This window comes from Delphinus delphis, chromosome X (assembly GCF_949987515.2).
Source record: "Delphinus delphis chromosome X, mDelDel1.2, whole genome shotgun sequence".
Classification (NCBI taxonomy): domain Eukaryota; kingdom Metazoa; phylum Chordata; class Mammalia; order Artiodactyla; family Delphinidae; genus Delphinus; species Delphinus delphis.
Genome location: NC_082704.1, coordinates 810203 through 834267, shown reverse-complemented (window position 1 = coordinate 834267; position 24065 = coordinate 810203). Strand labels below are relative to the sequence as shown.

Sequence of the window (24065 nt, the reverse complement as noted above, 5' to 3'; positions counted from 1 at the left end):
TAATGTTTTACAACATTGTTTTGAAATAATTTCAGATTTACAGAAAAGTTGCAAGAATAGTACAAAGGATTCCTGTGTACCCTTCACCCAGATCCCCCAAATGTCAGAATTTTATCATATTTCTGAATAATTTTTCCTGAACCATTTGAGGATAAGTTACACAAATGATGTCCCTTCAGTGGATATTTCCTAAAGAACAAGGACATTCTCTTACATGACAATAATAAAATAATATCAGGAAATTAAAATTCGTATAATACTGTATCTGATCCATAGATGGTATTCTAATTTCATCAGTTTTCCTAATAACATCCCTTACCGTACGAAAAAACAAAACAAAAAAACCCTTATCCTGGTCCAGGATGCAGACCAGGTTCACACATTGCACATAATTGTCATGACTTTTTAGTCTCCTTTGATTGGAAACAGTTCCTGTGTCTTTTGTGACCTTAATATTTTTGAAGACTGCAGGCCAGTTATTTTGGAAAAATGTCCCTCGTTTTGGATTTGTTTATGTTTTATCATAATTATATGGAGATTATATACTTTGGCAATAACACCACAAAAGTGATGTTGTGTTCTTCTCAGTGATTTGTTTTAGGAGGCACATGATATCAATTTGTCCCTTCATATGTGATTGCAACTTTGCCCATGCCCTTAAGGAAGTGTCTATGAGGTTTTCCACTATAAATTTTTTCCTTTGAAATTAGTAAGTATCTTCTGGGGAGTTTTAGCATTCATCAATGATCCTTTCCTAATTATTTATTATTAAGATGGTTATCAAAGGCAATGGTCTAATTCCATCATTCCGTCTACATTTACTAGTTAGCATTCTATTCCAGGGAAGGGCTTTTCCTTCTTCCCATTTGTTTATTTTTTCATTCATTTATTTATATTAGTGTGGACACCTGGATTCTTATTTTGCCCATATGTTCTAACCCATTATTGTCATTAGCTACTTTGAGACACGTAGTAGGCACACACAGTGGAAGCCCCTCCCATGTTCTATTGACATGTTCCCATCATTTTTTGAGTACTACCTGATTTTCTGGCACAAGAATATGTTTCAGCTTCATCTCCTCCTTTCCTGCATTCAGCCCTGGATTCAGCATTTCTTCAAGGATCCCTGGTTCCCTTACTTTTTTTAACAGTTCTATTGAGGTATAATTGACATACAATAAACTACATGTTTAAAGTATACAATTTGATAAGTTTTGACAAATACACACCTATATACACCATCACCACAATCAAGATAATGAACATATCCTTCACCCCTCAAGTTTTCTTTGTGCCCCTTTGTAATTCCTGCCCCTTGCCACTTCATATCCCTTCCTTAACCCCTGACCTGCTGTCAATATAGATTACTCTGCATTTTCTAGAAATATACATGTATATATATACATATATATATATAGAATATGTACTCTTTGTTACCTTTCAAACAACAGAATTATTTTGAGATTCATCCAAATTATAGCATGTATCATTATTTTTATTACAGAGTAGTATTAAATGATATAATTATTACCACAATTTTTTTATCCATTCACCTGTTGATAGACATTTGAGTTACTTGCAGTTTTTGTCTACTACAAATAAAGCTGCTTTGAACATTTGTGTACAAGTCTTTGTATTGGATATATGCTCTCTCTTCCCTTGGAGAAATACCTAGGAGCAGACTGGCTGAATCATATGGTAGGTGTATATTTAACTTTTTAAGAAATTACCAGGGGCTGTTTTCCAAAACAGCCTGCTGGGATTTTTTATTGGGATTATATTGACTCTATTGATCATTTTGGGGAGAATTGACATCTTAAAAATATTGAGTCTTCCAGTCCATGAACATGGTATATCTCTCCATTTATTTAGGTCTTTAATTCTCTCAACAATTTTTTGTAGTTTTCAGTATACGGGTCTTGCATATCTTTTGTCAGACTTATCCCTACACATTTCATACGTTTATCCTACTGTTCTATTGTTTTAATTTCATTTTCCTATTGTTCATTGCTGCTATATAAAAATACATTTGATTTTTATATATTGAGTTTGTATCCTACAACTTTGATAGATTCACTTGTTAATTTTAGTAGTTTTTTTGAAGAGTCCATTGGATTACCTACATAGGTCATCATCTGTAAATAGAGGCAGTTTTACTTCTTTCTTTCCAATCTGGATGCTTATGTTTATTTTTGTCACCTTACCACATTCATTGGAACCTCTAATAAGCTGTTGAATACAGTTTAATGACAGTGAGAGCAGTCACGGTAGGCTTGTTCTTGATCTTTGGAGATATCATTCAATTTTTCACCATTAAGTATGATGTTACCTGAAGGTTTTTCATAGGTTCTCTCATCAGTTTGAGGAAGTTTCCTTCTATTCCTAGTTTGCTGAGAGTTTTCTATTTCATCAGTCATAGATGTTGTATTTTATCAAATGCTTATTCTATAAAAATCTATTTAGATGATCATATAGTTTTTTTTTCTTTTTCAGTCTGTTAATATTGATGAATTACACTGATTTTTTGATTGCTAAACCAACCTTGCATTCCTGGAATAAACCCCATGAATAATGGTGAATTATCCATTTTATGTATTGCTGGATTTGATTTGCTAAAAATTTATTAAGAATTTTTGCATCTGTATACACAAGGGATATTAGTTTGTGGTTTTCAATTTTGGAAAGTCTTTCTATGGCTTTGGTGTCAGAGAAATGCAGGCTTCAGAAAATGAGTTAGATAGTATAGCCTTCTTTTCAATTTAATGGGAGAGTTTGGGTAGAATTGATATTCTTTCTTCCGTAAGTATTTGGTAGAATTCACCGTTCAAGCTTTCTGGGCCTGGAGGCTTCTTTGTGGGAACCTTTTTATTTATTTAATAGATATAGGGCTATTCATGTTATCTATTTCTTCTTGAGTGAGCTTTGGTAATTTGTGTCTTTTAAGGTACTTATTCATTTTATCTAAGTAGTTGAATATACTGGCATAAAGTTGTTCATAATATTTTATCCTTTATTATATGTAAAATCTATAGTAATGTCATCTCTGACTCCTATGTTGGTAATTTGCATCTTCTTTCTCATTTCTATATTGGTAATTTGTGTCTCTTCTGATAAGTCTGGCTAGAGGTGTAACAGTTTTACTGCATATCTCAAAGAATCATCTTTGGTTTCACTCATTTTCTCTCTTTTTCCATTTATGTCAACTCTGATCTGTGTTATTTCCTTCCTTTTGCTTACTTTGAACTTCCTTCAGTCTTCTTTTTCTAGTTTTTTAAAAGGTGGATGGAAGCTGAGATCCATTATTTGAGGCCTATCTTTTCATATAAATGTTGAGCGCTATAAATTTCCTTCTCTACGTACTGTTTTAGTTGTATCCCACAAATTTTGGTATGCTTTCATTTTTATTAAGTTCAAAATACTTTCTAATTTTTCTTTTGACTTCTTCATTGATCCACAAGTATTTAAAAGTATGTTATTTAGTTTCTAAATACTTGGGGTTTTCATGATATTTTTCTGTTATTGATGTTTAATTTAATTCCATTGTGGTCAGAAAAAATACTTTTTGTGACTTGAATCCTACTAAAATTATTTAAAACGTTTTGTTTAATTATATTTTGTTTATTTAATTTTTATATAAATTTCTTTACTTATTTTTGGCCACACTGGGTCTTCCTTGCTGCACACAGGCTTTCTCTAGTTGCAGTGAGTGGGGGCTACTCTTTGTTGCGGTGCGTGGGCTTCTCATTGCGGTGGCCTCTGTTGTTGCAGAGCATGGGCTCTAGGCATGCGGGCTTCAGTAGTTGTGGCACGTGGGCTCAGTAGTTGCAGCTTACGGGCTCTAGAGCACAGGCTCAGTAGTTGTGGCACCTGGGCTTAGTTGCTCTGCAGCATGTGGGGTCTTCCCGGACCAGGGCTCGAACCCGTGTCCCCTGCATTGGCAGGCGGGTTCTTAACCACTGTGCCACCAGGGAAGTCCTAATTTTTAAAATTGAAGTATAATTGACCTACAATACTATGTTAGTTCCAGGTGCACAACACAGTGATTCAATAATTCTATACCTTACAAAACAATCACCACGATAAGTCAAGTTACCATCTGTCACCATACAAAGTTATTATAATATTATTGATTGTGTTCCCCATGCCATACATTGAGAATGTTTTATGACCCAGAATGTGGTCTATATAGGTAACTTTTCTGTGTACACCTGAAAAAGATATGTATTTTGCTGTTGGGTAGAGTATGCTTAGAAATATCAATTAGGTTAAGTTTTTTTTTAAGTTAATCAAAATCTCTTTATTGTTTCTCATTTAGAGATATAAAGGGCAAAACCAATAAAAATAAAGACATTTACTCAACTTAACAGCTGGTATGCAGTCTGAGATTGTATAGCACTAATTACTCAGAAGGCTGCCTAAGATAGTAATTGCCCTTCTCTCTTCAATACTGATTTTTTTCCCTTCCAATTCATCCCTTAAATATTTCCAGTACAGATTTTTCCCTCCCCAGCTCATTCTTTAAATATAATTTACTCTGTGGTAATAAGAAGACTTAGCAGACTGGAATACACATTTTGTGAAAAATAAAGGAAGAGAAAAGCTTTGCCCTTAAGACATTTTTGTTGTTGTTGTTAAAATACAACACATACACAGGTGACAGAATGCCAGCAAATATACAGGTGCAAATGTGAACACTGTGCTCATTTCTTAGGCACAAGGAAAAAGAAAAGAGTGGAAATTTTATTTTAAACCAAGCTAGAATGTTTCTTTTTTTAATCTCATGCTTTATATTTTTGTTTGTTTTTACTAATAATTTTTCTATAAGAATGAGTTTTTAAAACTTCATGTATACAACAAACCTAGGTACAACAATACCTATGTAGTATTCTTGCCAGACCTGGGTGTAATAATAAAATATTCAAATCCAAAATGTGGCACATTCTACAAGATCACTGGCCTGAACCTTGAAAAAAATCAATGACTAGGAATAAGGAGACTCATATAAATCAAGATGTTTTATAATGTAGTTCAAGTCTTTACTTTTACTGGCATTTGTGTGCACTGTTCTATCAATTTTTGAAGGAAGGGTATTGACATCTCTATAATTGTAGATTTGTCTATTTTCCTCATGATTCTATCAGTTTTTTATTTATAGCTTCTGAAGCTCTGTTATTGTGTGCCTACATGTTTAGGACTGTTATGTCTTTTTTATGGTTTTTTTTTTTTTTTTTTTTTTTTTGCGGTACACGGGCCTCTCACTGTCGTGGCCTCTCCTGTTGCGGAGCACAGGCTCCGGATGCGCAGGCTCAGCGGCCATGGCTCACGGGCCCAGCCGCTCCGTGGCATGTGGGATCTTCCCAGACCAGGGCACAAACCCTGGTGTCCCCTGCATCGGCAGGCGGACTCTCAATCACTGCGCCACCAGGGAAGCCCTATGTATTTTTTATGAATTAACCTTTTTATCATTAGGAAATTATCTTCATCTCTGTTAATATTCTTCTCTCTGAAATTAACTTTGATATTAGTATAACCACACTTACTCTCTTTTGAGTTTTGTTAGCATGTTGTATCTTTTAACTTATTTGTGTCTTTAAATTTAAAGTGTGATTTTTGTAGTTAGCATATAGTTGGGTCTAGGAATTATCCAATCTGACAATCTCTGCCATTTAATTGACATATTTGGATCCTTTACATTTAATGTGATTATTAATGAGGTTAGGTTTAAAATCTACCATCTTGCTTCTATTGTCTATTCGTTTTCTATATTTGTCTCATCTAATTTCTGTTCACTTTTTCCTCTTTCTTATGCCTTCTTTTGGATTGAGTGATTTTTATGATTTAATTTTACCTCCTTTGTAGGTTTATTAGCGATAATCTTTTGTTATATTACTTTAGTAGGGTTGTCACTATTGTGACATTGTCACTATTGACATCATAGGCCAGACAACTGTAGTAGCAAGGAGAAGTCCTGTGCATTGTAGGATATTAAGCAGCATCTGTGGCCTCCACCCACTAGATGCCAGTAGCGCTTCCTTAGTTGTGACAGTCAAAAATGTCTCCAGACAGTGCCAAATGTTCCCTGAAGGGTGTAATCACACCTGGTTGAAAAGCACTGGTGTGTGTGTGTGTGTGTGTGTGTGTGTATATATATATATATGTATGTATGTATGTATGTTTTTACTTATCACAGTTTGCCTTGAAGTAATATTATACTAGTTCACATGCAGTATTAAGAACCTTGCACCACGGTACTTCCATTTCTCTCCTCCTGGTTTTTGTGCTAATACTGTCTTACATTTTACTTGTATGTATGCTATAAACCCATAGTATGTTGTTATTAGTTTTACTTTAAATAGTTGATTATCTTTCCAAGCAACTTAAATTAAGGAAAAAATGTCTGTATTTACCCAGTTTCCAGTGCTCTTCATTTCTTTGTTTCCATCTGGCATCATTTTCTTCCTTCTTGAAGAATGTCATTTAATATTTCTGATAATGAAAGTCTTCTGGCAATATAGTCTTTCAACTTTTATATGTCTGAAAAGCGTCTTTACTTCAACTCCAGTTTTAAAACACGTTTTCGATGGGTAAAGAACTGTAGGTTGACTTTTTTTTCTTTCAGAACTATAAAGATTTCTCCACTGTCCAACAAGAAAGTGACTATCATCTTTACCTTTTTCCTGTCTACTTAATTTGTCTTCTTTTCCTGATTTCTTTTTTTAATTGGGGTATAGTTGTTTTACAATGTTGTGTTAGTTTCTACTGTACAATGGAGTTCCCTGTGCTATACAGCAGATTCTCATCTATTTTATACATATTAGTGTATATATGTTAATCCCAATCTCCCAATTCATCCCACACCCCCCTTTCCCCCTTTGGTGTCCATACTTTTGTTTTCTATATCTGTGTCTCTGTTTCTGCCTTGGAAACCGGTTCATCAGTACTATTTTTGTAGATTCCACAAATATTCATTAATATACAATATTTGTTCTCTCTTTCTGATTTCACTCTGTATGACAGTCTCCAGGTCCATCCACGTCCCTACAAGTGACCCAATTTCTTTCCTTTTTATGGCTGAGTAATATTCCATTGTATATATGTACCACCACATCTTCTTTATCCATTCGTCTGTGGATGGACATTTAGGTTGCTTCCATGACCTGGCTATTGTAAACAGTGCTGCAATGAACATTGGGGTGCATGTGTCTTTTTGAATTATGGTTTTCTCTGGGTATATACCCAGTAGTGGGATTGCTGGGTTGTAGGGTAGTTCTATTTTTAGTTTTTTAAGGAAGCTCCATACTGTTCTCCATAGTGGCTGTATCAATTTACATTCCCACCAACAGTGCAAGAAGGTTCCCTTTTCTCCACACCCTCTCCAGCATTTGTTGTTTGTAGATTTTTTGATGATGCCCATTCTAACTGGTGTGAGGTGATACCTCATTGTAGTTTTGATTTGCATTTCTTTAATAATTCCTGATTTCTTTTAAGATTCTCTTTATCACTGGTTTAAATCTATTTGATTATAGTGTACCATGGTGTAATTGTTTTCATGTGTCCTGTGCTTGGGTTTCATTGAGCTTCTTAGACCTGTGGATTTACATTTTTCATCAAATTTAGGAAAATTTCATCAAAAATTTAGAAAATTTTAGAAAAATCTAAGCCATTATTTCTACAAAATGTTTTCTGTTCTACTCCTCTTCTTTGAATAGTCCAATTACACATACATTTGGCTACTTGATATTGTCTCATGGTTCATTGCTTTTAATCATTTTTTTGATAGAAAATAAATCTGTGATTTATTTTGTAGAGTCTCAACTGCTATGTCTTCAAGTTCACTGATCTTTTTTCTGTAATGTTTAATTTTCTGTTAACCCTATCCAGTGTACTTTTTATCTCATGTGTTGTAATTTTCATTTCCAGAAGTCTGACTTGGGTCTTTATTTCTTTCTGTCTCTACTTAACATGTTAATCTTTGCTCTAGCTTCTTGAAAATATAGAATAGTTATAATATCTGTTTTAATGTATGTGTCTGCTAATTACTGTTGCTAGATATGCATCATTTCTGGGTCAATTTCATTCGATTTTCTCTCCTCATTATGGGTTGGATTTTTCTGCTGCTTTGCGTGCCTGGCAACTTTTGATTGAATGCAGACATTTTGAATTTTACCTTATTGGGTGTTAGATATATTTATATTCCTAAAAATATTCTTGAGCTTTGCTTTGAGATACTGTTAATAGAAATAGTTTGATCCTTTTGGGTCTTGCTTTTAAGCTTTATTAGGCAAAAACAATGCAGTCTTTAACGTAAGGTTCATTTTCTCTAGTCCTGAGGCTAGACCCTTTTTAGTACTCTGTTGTCTTCTGAATTATGAGATTTCCCATTAAGGCTTTTGGGGACAGGCAGTATTACTGGCCCTGGATATACTTTGAGGATAGTTCCCTTTAATCCTTCTGGGTTATTGTTCCCCTGGCCTTATGTAGTTTCCTCACATATGTGCCCTGATCACTACTCAACTGAACACTTGAAGGTGACCCTCTAAAGATCTCTGGAATTCTCTTTGCTGCTTTCTCCTCCACAGTCCTTTTCCCTGCAAATTCAAGCCTCCTTGGCTCTCCCAGAGCCTCAGCTCTCTCTTCTCAACTCAAGGAGACCTTCAAGCTCTAGATGGGGTTCCCCTTCCTTTGCTGCAGCCTGGAAACTTTCTTCATGTAGTAAGCTGAGACTCATCTTGCTTCTCATCTCCCAGGTTTCACTGTCCTTCACTGCCTGTTTTCCAAGGTCTTGTGGGTCATTGTTTCACTTTTTTATTCTTCTTTTTACACTTTTTTAGTTGTTTCAAGAAGGGGGTAAGTCTGGTCCCCATCCCTCCATCTTAGCCTGTACTGTGGTTCTTTTAAGTTAACAATGCTATTTAGAAACCAAGGTCTGGGTGCTAGGTATACTCGTTACTCTTAGAGTGTCATTGCTTCTAGACTCTCTCAGTAGATAGAGCTAGGAAGAAGTATGTATGTGTGCATATTCATGTACACACACACACACACACCCCATGAGTTCAAACCAATAACTCCAATCCTTTCCCACATCTTAGGGTTCATTCTAGTATTCTCCCTTTCCATACTTACAACTCTCTTCTCTGACCTAGAGAAACTTTGTTCCTGCTATCCATAATATGTTAACTTATTGCTCAATCCTAGAATATACGGAAAGTAGTTTCAGAATTGCTAACCTATACAAACTGCTGTGGACTCAATGTCTGTGGCCCCCCACCTACCCCAAAATTCATATGTTGTATAGAAGCCCTAATCCCTAATGTGATGGTATTTGGAGGTGGAGCATTTGGAAGATAATTAGGTCATGAGGGTGGAGCCCTCATGAATGGGATTACTGCCCTTTTAAGAAGAGACACAAGAGATGATCGCTCTCTCCACCATGTGTGGACACAGCAAGAAGGTATCTGCAAACCAGAAAGAGTGCCTTTACCAAAAACCAAATCAGCTGGCACCTTGATCTTGCACTTCCTAGCCTCCAGGACTATGAGAAATAAGATCCTGTTGTTGAAGCCACCCAGTCTCTGGTATTTTTGTTGTAGCAGCCTGAACTGAGTACTAACCTACTAACTGAAGATCGAAATTTGTTTGAAGTTCTTTATGTCTTCTTCCTGAGAGTACATACTCAGATGTGTTCAAAAGTTACTTGAGTTTTGTCTTTTTGCCCTCCACCGCTTCCCTGTGGTTATTGTTATTCTTTTGAAAGAGAGGGCTTTTTCCTGGTTATTTTCCATTTTAGAATTTTTTAAACCCATACATTTTTTTCCCTTTGGGGTATGTGAAATATCAACATGGTTCTAAAAGTCAAAAGTCAGAACTATATAGTTTAGGGTTTATTTTGTGTATCATGAGATGTGGATCTGATTTTATGTCTTTCTAAATGGCTATCCACCTGTCCCAAAACCACTTACTAAAAAGCTATTCTTTACCCCGGTTATTTTAGATGCTTCCTTTTATCACATTCAATAATTCCCTATTTGTTTAGATCAATTTCTAGACTTTCTATTCTGTCTGGCTGTCTATTTGTGTACCGGCACATAATTATTGTATGTTTTACTGTCTGCTACAGCCAGTCCTCATTAAGTTTTCGTTCTCTGTGTTTCCCTATTCTTACATGTTTAGTTTTCCATGTGAACTTTACTGTCAACTTGGCTAGCTCCAGCAAAAACTTTTTGGTATTGTTATTGTGATTGTGTTAAATTTATAAATTAATTTATAATTAATCTTTATGATGTTTGCATCATCCCTTTTAAGAACACTGGATGTCTTTCCATTTGCTGTAGTCTACTTTTGTGTCTTTCAAGAAAGTGTTAAGTTTTTCTCATATAGATTTTGTGCATGTTTTGTTTAGGTTTATTCCTATTTTACCTTCCTTTTTTAAAATTCAAAATCACTTCATTTCTTAAAATTCTGTACAAATGGGAAGAGAATAATGTGATTGGTCCTTTAACATCATATTCACAATGAGAGAATTTTATAAATTTGAATAAAAATTATCTTGCAGAAAGCAGAGCAAGCTCATTATCAAATCATTTATATAACTAATACAATGTTTGAATCAACTGAATGTTTACAATAGCCATCTTTTTATGACATAATTTCTCTAAAACCTATCTCACAATTTTGAAAGAATAAGCCATATAAATGAGTGTCACAGGAAAGTAAACAAACTAGCTTGTTAGAGCTAGCAGAGTTCTCACCTTCTCCCCCTTGAAAGTCTGTGACTTAGGGAGTAATGGAACTACAAGTCTCTTTGATGTTTCACATGTAGCCAGAAAGCACTTTGCTAATCAGAAGCTTTCTTTTACTGTTAGAAAACTCATGTACCTGACCTTATTTTTTCTTTCCAAAGAATGGCTAATAAGCTTTACTTCTGCAACTCTAGGGAATATTTTGTCACCAAAAATTAGGGAAGGTTTGACCTGAGTAGATTGGAAGATGTGGAGGAAGAAACGTGAGTTAGACCATTCATTCTCAAACTTGGCTGAATATTGGAATCACTTAAGCAGTTTAAAAGCTATACCTAGCCAATCTGAAAAGGCTATCTAGTGTATGATTCCAACAAAATGACATGCTGTAAAAGGAAAGACAGTAAAAGGATCAGTGGTTCCCAGGGGTTTGACAGGAGGGAGGGATGAATAGGCAGAGCTTAGAGAATTTTTAGGGCAGTGAAATTATTCTGTGTGGGTCCCTCCTCCAGAGATGGTGATTTTTATAATGGGGTAAAGGATGAGGCCTGAGTGTCAGGACTTACAAAAGAGAGATCTTTAATGTTCTCACCACAAAAAAAGTGGAAATTATGTGACCTGATGGAGGCTTAGCTATTACTATGGTAGCAATCATTTTGCTATATGTAAGTATCAAATCAACACGTTGTACACCTTAAACTTACACAATTTATATGTCAATTATATCTCAAAAAAGCTGGAAAAAAGAATAAGGGAAAATAAATTTAAAAGTTAATTACACAACTAATTCGTTGCAGCTGTGATAAGTGCTGTAAGGTAATCAGGGAAGTCTTTGCTGAAGAAAGCATTCTTAAGCTGGCTTCTGAGGGGTGAGTAGAAATTAGTCAAGTAAAAATAGGGGGAAACCTCAGGCAGAGGAAACAGCATGTTGGAAGGCCTGACAGGGAAGGAGGTTGTGTGTTCTAACACAGTGGTTCTCAAACTTTGCTGCACCTGGGATTCTTTGTTTGCATTTTGAATGGTTTTTTTTTTCCATTGTGACTCTTTTTATTGTTTGTATATTTGCAGGCTATTATATCTGTATTAACGTTTTTACCTTCCAGAATGATTTTATTCCTTGCATTAATTTTACCTTTGATTCTCTAGTGCTTTCCAGATAAATATTATGTCTTATCCATAAATAGAAATAGTTTTACTTCTCCAGTTCCTGTGCCTCTAATTGATTTCTTATGTGTAAGTGCATTGCCTAGTATCTCCTTTATATTTAAATAACAGTGGAAAATAGTAGGCAGTCTTAACTTTGTTTCTGATCCTTGTGAAATTCCTGTAGCATTTCACTATTAAGGTTGTATTCAGGACTAAGGTATACATACTTTTTCCTATTAAGAAAATATCCATAAATCCATAATTACCTCTTTTGTTCTGTGTTTAATCAGGAATGACTGTTGAATTTTGTTAATTTTTCAGGACCTATGAACATAATTTTTTCTTTAGATCTATTAATATGATGTATTATATTAATAGATTTCCAACTATTGAACCAAGCTTGCCTTCCTGGAAAAACATCCTACTGGGTTTTCTTAATATGATATTGGGCTATTTTTGCTAATATTTTATTTAGTACTTTGGCATCAACAGTCATAAGTGATAACTCTTTGGAATTTTTTGGTATTGTTTTTATCAGGTTTAGGTTTCCATATTATACTTGATTCATAAGAGTTGTTTGAAGTTTTCGTTCATTTTCTAGGCTCTGGTACAATGTATGTAACATTGGGGACAATGTATTCTTTGACAATTCCTCTATGAAAGCAATAGGGCCTTTTATTTGGGGGGCAGGGGATAGTTCCTTGATGTACTCCTCTGTTTCTTTTATGGTAATTGATCTATTTATGCTTTTTTTCCTAATGAGGTCAATTTTGGTAAACTGTATTTTCTTAAGAAATTATCCATTTTGTCTCGTTTTCAAATTTATTTGCATAGAGATCTATCTGCCAGAGAGTCTCTTATGGTATTTGAAATCTCTTCTATTTCCACAGTTATCTCCCCCTAGTCATTTCGTATTTTGTGTATTTGTGCTTTGTCCCTTTCCCGCCTTGATTATGTTAGCTAGTAGTGTATTTTGTTAATTTCCCCCAAGACAATCATTTTTATTAATTTGATTGTTTTTTCCTACTCCCACTCGCATTAATTTTTATTTTATCTTTCATTATTTCCTTCCTTATGTTTTATTTTGGTTATTTTCTTGTGCTTTATCTTAGCATTTGGAGTTTGGAATTTATTTAATATATTTTTTGTCTTTCATTTTTATTGATATAAGTGCTTAAGGTAATGAATTTCTGCTGATCTCTGCTTTATATTTCATAGATGCTAGGATAGTAGCAGTCTTTTCACTTTCATTATTTTTTAAAAAGTCGTTTAATTTTGGTTTCCATTTCACCCATCCATTGTGTTCCTGTCTTCCTTCCCTTCTATCTGGTATCTATGCTGTAGCTTTTCCAAAATGGTCCTGCTCCATAACATCCATAAAAGAAACAGAAAACAAACCTGAAGCCCTTCATAGCTGGCCTGTTTCTCCAGCCATTGCCTGGCTAACACTCGTTTTTGAAGACTAAGCTCAACTTTAGGAATTCTTCTCTGATACCCCTCAACCTCCAATACCAACCCAGTTAGTACTCCTTCTGAGAACTAAATAGAATCCTATATTTCCTTTGTCATAATACTTGTAACAGTATATTTTAATATTTTGTCTCTCTATTAACATTGTAAGATTCTTGAAACAAATGCTTCCCTTTTATCACTGTATCCCTGGTGCTCAATAAATAATTGTTGAATATTCCTTCAGCTATAAACTTCAAAACTAGTATTCTGACCTGTGAGTTCTAGCAAACTCTAGAGCTTCTTCATTACCTTAGTTTGGTTTGTTGATTTTAGCTTTTCAGTTGAAGTATAACACACATACAGAAGAGCACACTAATTACGTGTCCAGCTCAATCAGCTTTCATAAACATACCCACACAACCTCAACACAGATCACCACCTCCATGAATTTTCACAAAGTGAAATGTATCTATGAAACTGCAACACATATCAAGAAATGAAACTTACTATCCTTCCAGAAGCCCCCATTGTGGCTTCTCCCAATTGATTATGGTATAGCATCCAGAATATGTAAAGAACTCTTATGCTAAACAATAAAAAGACAAGCAACTCAATTTAAAAATGGGCATTCAACATGGAACTGGAAGCAATTAGGCAAGAAAAAGAAATAAAAAGCATCTAAATTGTAAAGGAGGAAGTAAAATTATCTCTGTTTACAGATGACATAATCTTATACATAGAAAGCCCCAAAGAGTCCACTAAAAAAACTACTGGAACAAATGAATTCAGCAAAGTTGCAGGATACTAAATCAGTGCCAAAAAATCAGTTGTGTTTGTACACACTAACAATGAACAATCCAAAAAGGAAATTAAGAGGACAATCCATTTACAATAGCATAAATATGAATAAAATACTTAGGAATAAACCTAGCCAAAAAGTGAAAGACTTGTACAGTGAAAACTGCAAAGTGCTGCTGAAAGAAGTAAAAGAAGACACAAATAAATAGACATCCCATGTACATGGACTGAATAACTTAATATTGTTAAGATGTCAATACTACTCAAAGCGATTTACAGAATTAATGCAGTCCATATCAAAATCCCAACAGCGTTGTGTTTTGTTTGTCTACAGAAATAGAAAAATCTATCCTAAAATTCATGTGGAATCTCAAGGGACCCTGAATAGCCAAAACAATTTTGAAAAAGAAGAACAAAATTGGAAGTCTCACACTTCCTCATTTCAAAGCTTACTAAAAAGCCACAGTAATCAAAACAGTGTGGTACTAGCATAAAAACGGATATTAGGGCTTCCCTGGTGGCGCAGTGGTTGAGAGTCCGCCTGCCGATGCAGGGGACGCGGGTTCGTGCCCCGGTCAGGGAGGATCCCACGTGCCATGGAGCGGCTGGGCCCGTGAGCCACGGCCGCTGAGCCTGCGTGTCCGGAGCCTGTGCTCTGCAACGGGAGAGGCCACAGCAGTGAGAGGCCCGCATAACGCAAAAAAAAAACAAAAACAAACAAAGCGGATATTAAAACCAGTGGAGCAGAATGAGTCCCAAATTAAACTCTGACGTATGTAGTCAAATGATCTTTGCCCAAGGTTCCAAAACAATTGATGGGGAAAGGACATTCTCTTCAATAAATGATGCTGGGAAAACTGGATAGTCACATGCAAAAGAATAAAGTTGGGCCCTTACCTTACACAATATACAAAAACTAACTCAAAGTGGAATAAAAACCTAAATGTAAGACCTAAAACTATAAAAGTCACAGAAGAAAATGGAAAAGCTCATGAGATCGAATTTGGCAATGACTTCTCGGATATTACACCAAAAGCACAGGCAACAAAAGCAAAAATAGACAAATGCACTACATTAAACTTAAAAACTTTTTGATCATCAAAGGAAATAATTAACAGAGTGAAAAGGCAGCCTACATCATGGGAGAAAATATTTGCCCATTATATATCTGATAAGGGGTTAATAGCCAGAATATAAAGAGAATTCCTACAACTCAACAACAAAATAACCCAATTTAAAAATGGGCAAAGGACTTTAGCAGACATTTCTCCAAAGAAGATACACAAATGGCCAGCAAACATGAGAAGGTGCTCAATATCACTAATCATTAAAAATATGCAAATCAAAACCACAGTGAGATATCAATTCACACCCACTAGGATGGCCATTATCAAAAACACAGAAAAGAACAAATGTTTGGTAAGCATGTGAAGAAGTTGGAACCCTTGTGCCCTGGGAATGTAAAATGGTGTAGTCTGTATGGAAAACAATACGGAGGTTCCTCAGAAAATTAAAACTAAAATTACCATATGATCCAGCAATCTCTATGTATATCCAACAGAATTGAGAACAGGATCTCAAAGAGACTTGCACACCCGTGTTTATTACAGCATTATTCACAATAGCCAAGATGTGGAAACAACCTAAATGTACTTCATTTGGGGGGGAGCTATTTTGAGTGGCGTTTTTAAAAAGCTTTCATTTACAAATGTTCATTGCTGGAATATAGAAACAGAACTGATTTGTGTATCTGTGTTAATCTTGTACTTTATGACCTTGCTAACCTCATATAGACAATCATGTTGTGTGCAAATAGAAGGAACACATACAGGATTTGTATGTTGAATAATTCAGAACTCATGAATAAAATCAAAGATCTAAATAAATGGAGAGGGGCTTCCCTGGTGGTGCAGTGGTTAAGAATCCGCCTGCCAATGCAGGGGACACAGGTTTGATCCGTGGTCCAGGAAGATCCCTCATGCCACAGAGCAACTAAACCCGTGCGCCACAACTACTGAGCCTGCACTCTAGAGCCCACGAGCCACAACTACTGAAGCCCGCACGCCTAGAGCCTGTGCTCCACAACAAGAGAAGCCACTGCAATGAGAAGCCCATGCACCACAGCAAAGCATAGCCCCTGCTTGTCACAACTAGAGAAAGGCCACACGCAGCAGTGAAGGGCCGGTGCACCCAAAAATGTAAAATAAAATAAATAAGAAATAAAAAATAAGTAAATAAATGGAGAGACATGTCATGTTCATGGATTAGGTCAGAGTAGCAAATATGTCAACTGTCCCCAAATCTATAGATGTAATAGCAATCGAATTCCCAGCAGAATTTTTTGAGGGACTAGATTCTAAAATTTTATGAAAGGGCAAAAGAACCTTAATAGCCAAAAAGATCTGGGGAGGGCTTCCCTGGTGGTGCAGTGGTTGAGAGTCCGCCTGCTGATGCAGGGGACACGGGTTCGTGCCCCGGTCCGGGAGGATCCCACATGCCGCGGAGCGGCTGGGCCCGTGAACCGTGGCCGCTGGGCCTGCACGTCCGGAGCCTGTGCTCCGCAATGGGAGAGGCCACAACAGTGAGAGGCCCGCGTACCGCAAAAAAAAAAAAAAAAAAAAAAGATCTGGGGAAACAAGAATAAATTGGGAGGAATCACATTACCAGATACTGAGTTGCTATTAAGCTATAATGATCAAGACAGGTGGTACTGGTGAAAGGATCAGAGTTCAATAGAACAGAAGAAAGATTACAGAAATATACCCTCTTTTATAAAGACACTTTTATAAAGCTCCCATTCATGAGGGCTCCAACCTCATTACTTGATCACCTCGCAAATACACAGATGGAGACAGAGATAGGAGTTATGCTGCCACAAGCAAAGAATCTCCGCAAGCCACGAGAATCTGCAAGTGGCAAGGCACGATTTCCCCTGTAGAGCTTTCAGATGTGGGGCCCTGATGACACCTGCAACCTTGCTGAATTTATTCTAATCGGTTTTGGGGGGGTTGGAGGAGTATTTTGGGTTTTCTATCTATAAGATTAAGTCATCTGCAAACAGATAATTTTACTTCATCCTTTCCAATTTAGATGCCTTTGTTTTACTTGCCTAATTTCTTTGGCCAGGACTTCTAATATTATTTTGAATAGAAGTGGTGAGGGGGCCAGACGCATTCTGCTGGGTGGGAAAGAGAGAGGAGGGAGCTAGATCTTATGCTGATATACCACCATGTGCCAATGAGGTCACACAGTGCCAGGGACCCTCAACCTGGTTGCTCCACTGAACCCACTGTTAGGTGGATTTGGGGTGAGAAGTATTTAGAGGTAGATTGGTTGACCTCACTCTAGCATGAAAATGGAAGTATTTGTAAATTACTTACCTATTTCCCTCCAGGGGAGAAAATGGGAAGTGAGGGCCACTGGTGAACAGTGAGTTAGAACAAGGGAGTATTTATATGAGTAATCCCTTCCACATAATGAATCTGATGGAGTCACTGAAGAGTCTACATTTCCTCTTCCCCAGGCTTTGTGATTAATGTGTTCAGCCTCACTGGCAACTTTTTGACTGAAAACAGTATTAATTAGCTATTTCCCTTGTCTGGGGAATGAGCATAAGGACCTTGCACCCCCAAGGCTTCTGTTAAGTTTACAAAGTGGCCTCAGATTTTCTATGAGAATATTGGCTCTGCAAATGTATGTACTTCCAATTTGCTCCCCACATGAGCTCAGTTTGAACTCTGTCCCCTTTGGAGTTGAGTTACTAAATAAGTAACAGGAATATTTAATCTTTGAAGCATACTGTGTCCCCAAATTTCTATTAAAACTATAGAAAACTTCTGATTATGACAAGTCAGTATTAAAAACTTACCAACTTCTTGGTATATATATTCAAAGGAGATGAAATCAGTGTCTCAAAATGGTATCTGTGCTCCCATGTTCATCACATTCCTTGTTATTCACAAGGAATGAAAACCTAAGTGTCTGTCCGTGGATAAATGGATAAAGAAAATGTGGTATGTGTATACGTATGTATATATACATACCATTTGCAAAAACATGGATCAACCTGGACATTATGCTGAGTGAAATAAGTCCGAGAAAGACAAATAATGCAATGTGTGCTCTCACTTATATGTGGAATCTAAGAGTCAAACTAATAGACCCAGAGAGTAGAATGGTGGTTCTGTGGCACGGGGGCTAGAGGGGAGAATGAGGAAGTATTGGTCTAAGGCAGTGGTCCCCAAGCTTTTTGGCACCAGGAACCGGTTTCATGGAAGACAGTTTTTCCACAGGTGTGGACGGAGGGGGGATGGTTCAGGCGGGAATGTGAGCATTGGGGAGCAACGGGGAGTGGCAGATGAAGCTTCCTTCGCTCGTCCACCACTCACCTCCTCCTCCACAGATCGGTACTGGTCCGCGGCCTGGGGGTTGGGGACCCCTGGTCTAAGGGTACAAAGTTTTAGGATAAATGAGTTGTGGCACTTTGATGTACAACTTGGTGATTTTGTACTTGAAATTTGTTAAAAAGGTAGATCTTAAATCGCCACAAAAAATGGTAATTATGTGAGGTGATGGATATGTTAATTAGCTTGAGTGTGGTGATCATTTCTGAATGTGTATATATATCGTAATATCAATTTGTGCACCTTAAATATATACGTTTAATTCCTATTTGTCAATTATACCTCAGTAAAGCTGGAAACAAACAAACAAAAACTGACCTGAACTGACTGTCTTACAGGTATGAGAGAATTGAAATTCCAATTCATATTGTACCTCATGTAACCATTGGGAAAGTGTGCCTTGAGTCAGCAGTTGAGCTGCCCAAGATCCTGTGCCAAGAGGAGCAGGATGCGTATAGGAGGATCCACAGGTAGAGAGCCTCGCTGCTCCTCTTCCCAGTTCTCGGGCCTGGTCCCTGTTCTCCTCTCCTGTCCTTTCATCTTCAGCAGCTCAAGCTGTGAGCCCCCTTTCCTTTCAGCTCTCTGTGAGAAAGTCATCACATGTCTCACCCTGTATGATAACAATCTCTTTAACACTTGTTTCTCTCCTGGTGCACTTTGGATCCTTCTGGGGCAAAGACACTTTTTTTAGTTGTTAAAAATAACATCTTAGTAGCCCTGTTGCCAAGTACTGTGTACTATAGGAAGGCTTCAGCGAGAGACAATAATTTCAAAATTATTTCTTTGAATTATCTCAACGTTCTGAATAAAATTATATCCCCCCAAATCATGAAAAATGGAACAATAATGGGAAGTTCAATGATACATATTTATCTAATCTGGTTGGCAGAGGTCTGTAGCAGACCACTGCCAAACGGATTAGATGAACTGCTGCTTTGCTACTAACCTAAACTATTTTATCCCTTTAGCCTTACACATCTGGACTCAGTAACCAAGATCCATAATGGCTCAGGTAAGATTTTTTTTCTCGAGTACAGGCAGTGAAATACTCACATGACAGAAGCAAATTTAGTTGAAGTGACTGAAGTGATGAGTACAAACTACCCATGAGTTTTCTTTCCCAAGAGCTTTGCCATTCACTAATCCTGCTCCCAACTTTTCTATTGAATCCTGTGGACCACTGAATACTATACATGACTGGACACATTTAACACCAGTTCTCAGGGAGACAGGGAGGGCCCCGATTTGTCTGCAAGTTTCCATAGTGTAACACGCCTACTGTGGCTGATTTCAAACAACTAACATGGCCGTAACCAGTTTGCAAACTTCCTGAAATTTCAACAGTTGGCTCTTGTGAGCCGGTTTCCAGCATATCAGTACCAGCCTATTGTAGTGGGAGTTGAAAGAGATGGCTAGACAGACAGACAGACATAAAAGGGAGCGCATGAGGGAGATCTTTTCATGTAAATAAATATATAAGGAATTCCTATACAAGGCCAAGGATTTCTGCTCAATACAATATACACACTAAATCACTTTTCCCAACATACACACCTACCCATCCACACCTTCTGACTAACCCTGACTCCCAGGCCATTCTGGCAAAGTCACTAGGAAGGAAGAAAAGGAGGCTTCCAAGTATTATAGGCAAGCACTTTGAGAGAAAAAGACAGAGCTGGCTTGGTTTATCTGTCCCATCATTTTTATCTGGAGGTAAAACATGGCAAAGAGTTAATAATATAAGGTAATATATGATATGTAGCCATACTCTAAAGCCACAGCAATTAAAAAATATATATTGATAATTCAAACATGGACAGATAAATCAGTAGAACTGAATACAGCCCATGTATACATATTTAAGAATTTATATCTAAGAAAGATGTCACTTCAAATCAATTTTAAAAAGGATGGATTGTTCACTAAATAGTGTTGGGACAGTTCATTTGTTTCTTAGTTTATACTTCTATTTCCATATGGGAAAAAAATAAATTCCTACTTAATGCCCTACACAAAAAATAAATTCCAGATATATTTAAACTTCTACTATTAAATACAGTACAACCACTTTGGAAAGAGATTGACAATTACAACTACCAAATGTCCCACCAGTTCCTCTCCTAGGCATATACCCCAAAGAGTTGAAAACAGGTGTTCAAACAAAAACTTGTATAGGAATGTTTGTAGCAGCATTATTCACAATAGCCAGAAAGTGGGAACACCCAATTGTCTGTCAGTGGGTGAATGGATAAACAAAGTGTGATCCATCCATACAACAAGGTATTGCTCAGCAATGGAAAGAACACACTACTGATACATGAACAACCTGGATGAATCTCATTATGCCAACTGAAAGAGGCATCACACAAAGTGCTACATACTCTATAGTGCCATTTATATGGAATTTAAGAGTAGGCTAAACTAACCTATGGTGACAGCAAATGGGTCAGTAGCTGCTGTGGCCCAAGGTGAAGGGGCACTGGCTGCAGAGGGAACCCAGAAGGGCCTCTGGGCTGATGGAAATGGCCTGTATCTTGACTGGAGGGTGGTTAAAAGGGGTATGCATTTGTCAAAACTCACTGAACTGTACCCTTAAAGTGGGGTCATTTATTGTCTGTAAATTATACCTCAATAAAGCTCATTAAAAGTTAAAAAAAATACAGGAGGAAAATATAAGGAAGTCACAAAAGACTGACTAAGAATTAAAGACTTTTATAGAGCCCTACAGAAAAATCAAATTGTTCATAATAATATATAAAAGAAGTATGGATTAAGATAAAGTCATCAGGTTTTCTCCTTTTCTTTCAACAAAGATTAAATTGACAGAGAATTAGATGAGGATGTGAGGGAAGTGACCACTCCCATATACTGTTCCTGGAGGTATAATTTTTAAATATATGTGAACTTGAATCTAGCAATTCCACTTCGAAAAATGTATCCTTAAAAAATTTGTAGGAAAAGTGTGCAAAAATAAAGGGATATTAATCGCAGTCTTTATAATAGCAAAAAATTGGATGCCACTGAAAGGTCCATCAACAGAAGACTTATTAAATTGGTACATCCATTCTGATGAATACTGTACAGCCGTTAAGAAGGAAAGGTAGATCTTTATCAACACAGGAAGGTGTCTATGGCTTATTGTTATGTGAGGTAAAAGTAACATCCAAAATCATACAGTTTTTTTAACTTTATTTAAAAAAAATTGGGCTTCCCTGGTGGCGCAGTGGTTGAGAATCTGCCTGCCAGTGTAGCGGACACGGGTTCGACCCCTGGTCTGGGAAGATCCCACATGCCGCGGAGCAACTGGGCCCGTGAGCCACAACTACTGAGCCTGCGCGTCTGGAGCCTGTGCTCCACAATAAGAGAGGCCGCGACAGTGAGAGGCCCGCACACCGCGATGAAGAGCGGCCCCCGCTCGCCGCAACTAGAGAAAGCCCTCACACAGAAACGAAGACCCAACACAGCCAAAAATAAATAAATAAATTTATTTAAAAATTATATATATATATATAGCACTCTGAGGTCGATAATAACAAAAAAAAAACCCCACAGATTCCAAGGCCTGTCTTAAGAGAGTTTGTAATTCAGTGATGTGAAAGTGGGGCCCCCAAATCTGTTTTTCAAAAAAAAAAATTTTTTAACATCTTTACTGAGTATAACTGCTTTACAAATGTTGTGTTAGTTTCTGCTGTATAACAAAGTGAATCAGCTATATATATACATATATCCCCATATCTCTTCCCTCTTGCTTCTCCCTCCCGCCCTCCCTATCCCACCCCTCTAGGTGGTCACAAAGCACCGAGCTGATCTCCCTGTGCTATGTGGCTGCTTCCCACTAGCTATCTGTTTTACATTTGGTAGTGTATATATGTCCATGCCACTCTCTCTCTTCGTCCCAGCTTACCCTTCCCTCTCCCCGTGTCCTCAAGTCCACTCTCTACACCTGTGTCTTTATTCCTGTCCTGCCCCTAGGTTCATCAGAACCATTTTTATTCAAAAGTATATATACATATGCACACAGGTTCACACACATATACATATATCTTGGAAGGTATACTTCACAATTCTACAGTGGTCATTTTAATAAGTCATGTATCATAAGAGAGAAAAAGATATTTCCATTAGGCAGAATTTGTTTTAAAAAGAGGGCCACAGAATCTCCGTCTTACCGTGAAGCTGAACATTCCTAGGAAGACGTGAAAGGTGATCACTCCTTTCATCTCTCTGCTTTTTCCTCATTTTAAAAGAGAAGCTTTCAGGTGAGTTGCATTAATGTATTCTTCAATGTATGTAACACTTGGTAAGCAATTTTCTTTCTGAACTCGTGAAAAATTAAGTTGCAGAAGACAGAGTTCTAGCTCACTGGGAAGCTATGTTCATTCACAGTGAGAAGGTCTGAGAGCTGGGGAAAGAGACTCTTCTGTAGCTCTTACCCTTTTGCTATGGAAGTAAAAAGCTGGATATCTTTCTGCTCTCTGCATAGCAAGGCTTCCGTCTGGCTTATGGATCCAGGGATGTTCAGGATGGCCTCCGAATAGGTATCCTCTTTGCTCAGCTCTCCTGCCTTTCCCCTGGCTGCCCATACAAAGTTGTCTGCCAGTTCTACTTCTGCACTTTTTCTGTGTTCTCCTCCTTCCCCCTCTTTCTGTAATCATTGTTGGGCGCTACTGGTGGTGGATTGTTATCTCTGTTTTTCCTATTGAAGTGTTTACCAAGAACCTGTGCAGTCAGATGTCGGCAGTCAGCGGGCCTCTACTGCAGTGGCTGGAGGACAGACTGGAGCAAAACCAACAGCATTTGCAGGAGTTGCAACAAGAAAAGGAAGAGCTTATGCAAGAACTTTCTTCTTTAGAATAAAGCAGGAGACAAAATGGGGTAAAAAACTTTTGTTTTCCAATTTGTGTATTAAACATGGTCTGAAAATTCATATACAGGAGATGTGTAGGCAGACGATGGAGCAGATCCTTTTATATCCCCATGGGTGCGTTTTATGCATACGATAAACAAACATAAGATGTCTTCCTAAAAGTTTCATTAGGGCCTAATGAACCCTCCTACCTGGAACCGGCCTACAAAGAGCATATGCAGGGTGATTTAAGTAGAATATGAAAGTTTTTTTTAAAGGCTATGCAAGTTACATTGGCAAGGATATCCTGTAATAAAATGTCTGGGGAGCATATTTCAAGTGTTTTTTTTTTCTCTAGAATAAGCTAAAGGGATAAGTATTTCATGTTCAGTTTTGTAGTTATGATGCTGATGTTGGACAAATAAGTACACAAGGGTTAGTGGGATGAAGTGAAGGTGACTCATCAGCACCCCACCTCTATTCTTTACCCCCATTGAGAGGCATATGTCTTATGTCTTCCTTCTTGATCTCTAAAATAGGTATTCTGAGATACCTAGCAAAGGTTGAATCTATGTGGGTGCTCTTTGTAACCAAAAACATGAGTTCTAGCATATTTGGCTCTGAAGCAAATTCCTACTGAGCAGATCCTATTTCCCTAAGAATTTCCAGTATAATATAAATGTG

At 37.2% G+C, this 24065-nt stretch overlaps 1 protein-coding gene across 1 annotated transcript in view; it reads left to right on the top strand.

The window, feature by feature from the left end:
- Window positions 1-24065, top strand: part of BRCC3 (BRCA1/BRCA2-containing complex subunit 3) — a 76345-nt gene that overhangs the window by 50185 nt on the left and 2095 nt on the right. The window contains exons 9-11 of the mRNA XM_060002628.1: window positions 18874-19005; window positions 19504-19547; window positions 23241-23410. Coding sequence (XP_059858611.1) covers window positions 18874-19005; window positions 19504-19547; window positions 23241-23392 — 328 coding nt within the window. The 3' untranslated portion in view covers window positions 23393-23410. The remainder of the gene's footprint in view (window positions 1-18873; window positions 19006-19503; window positions 19548-23240; window positions 23411-24065) is intronic.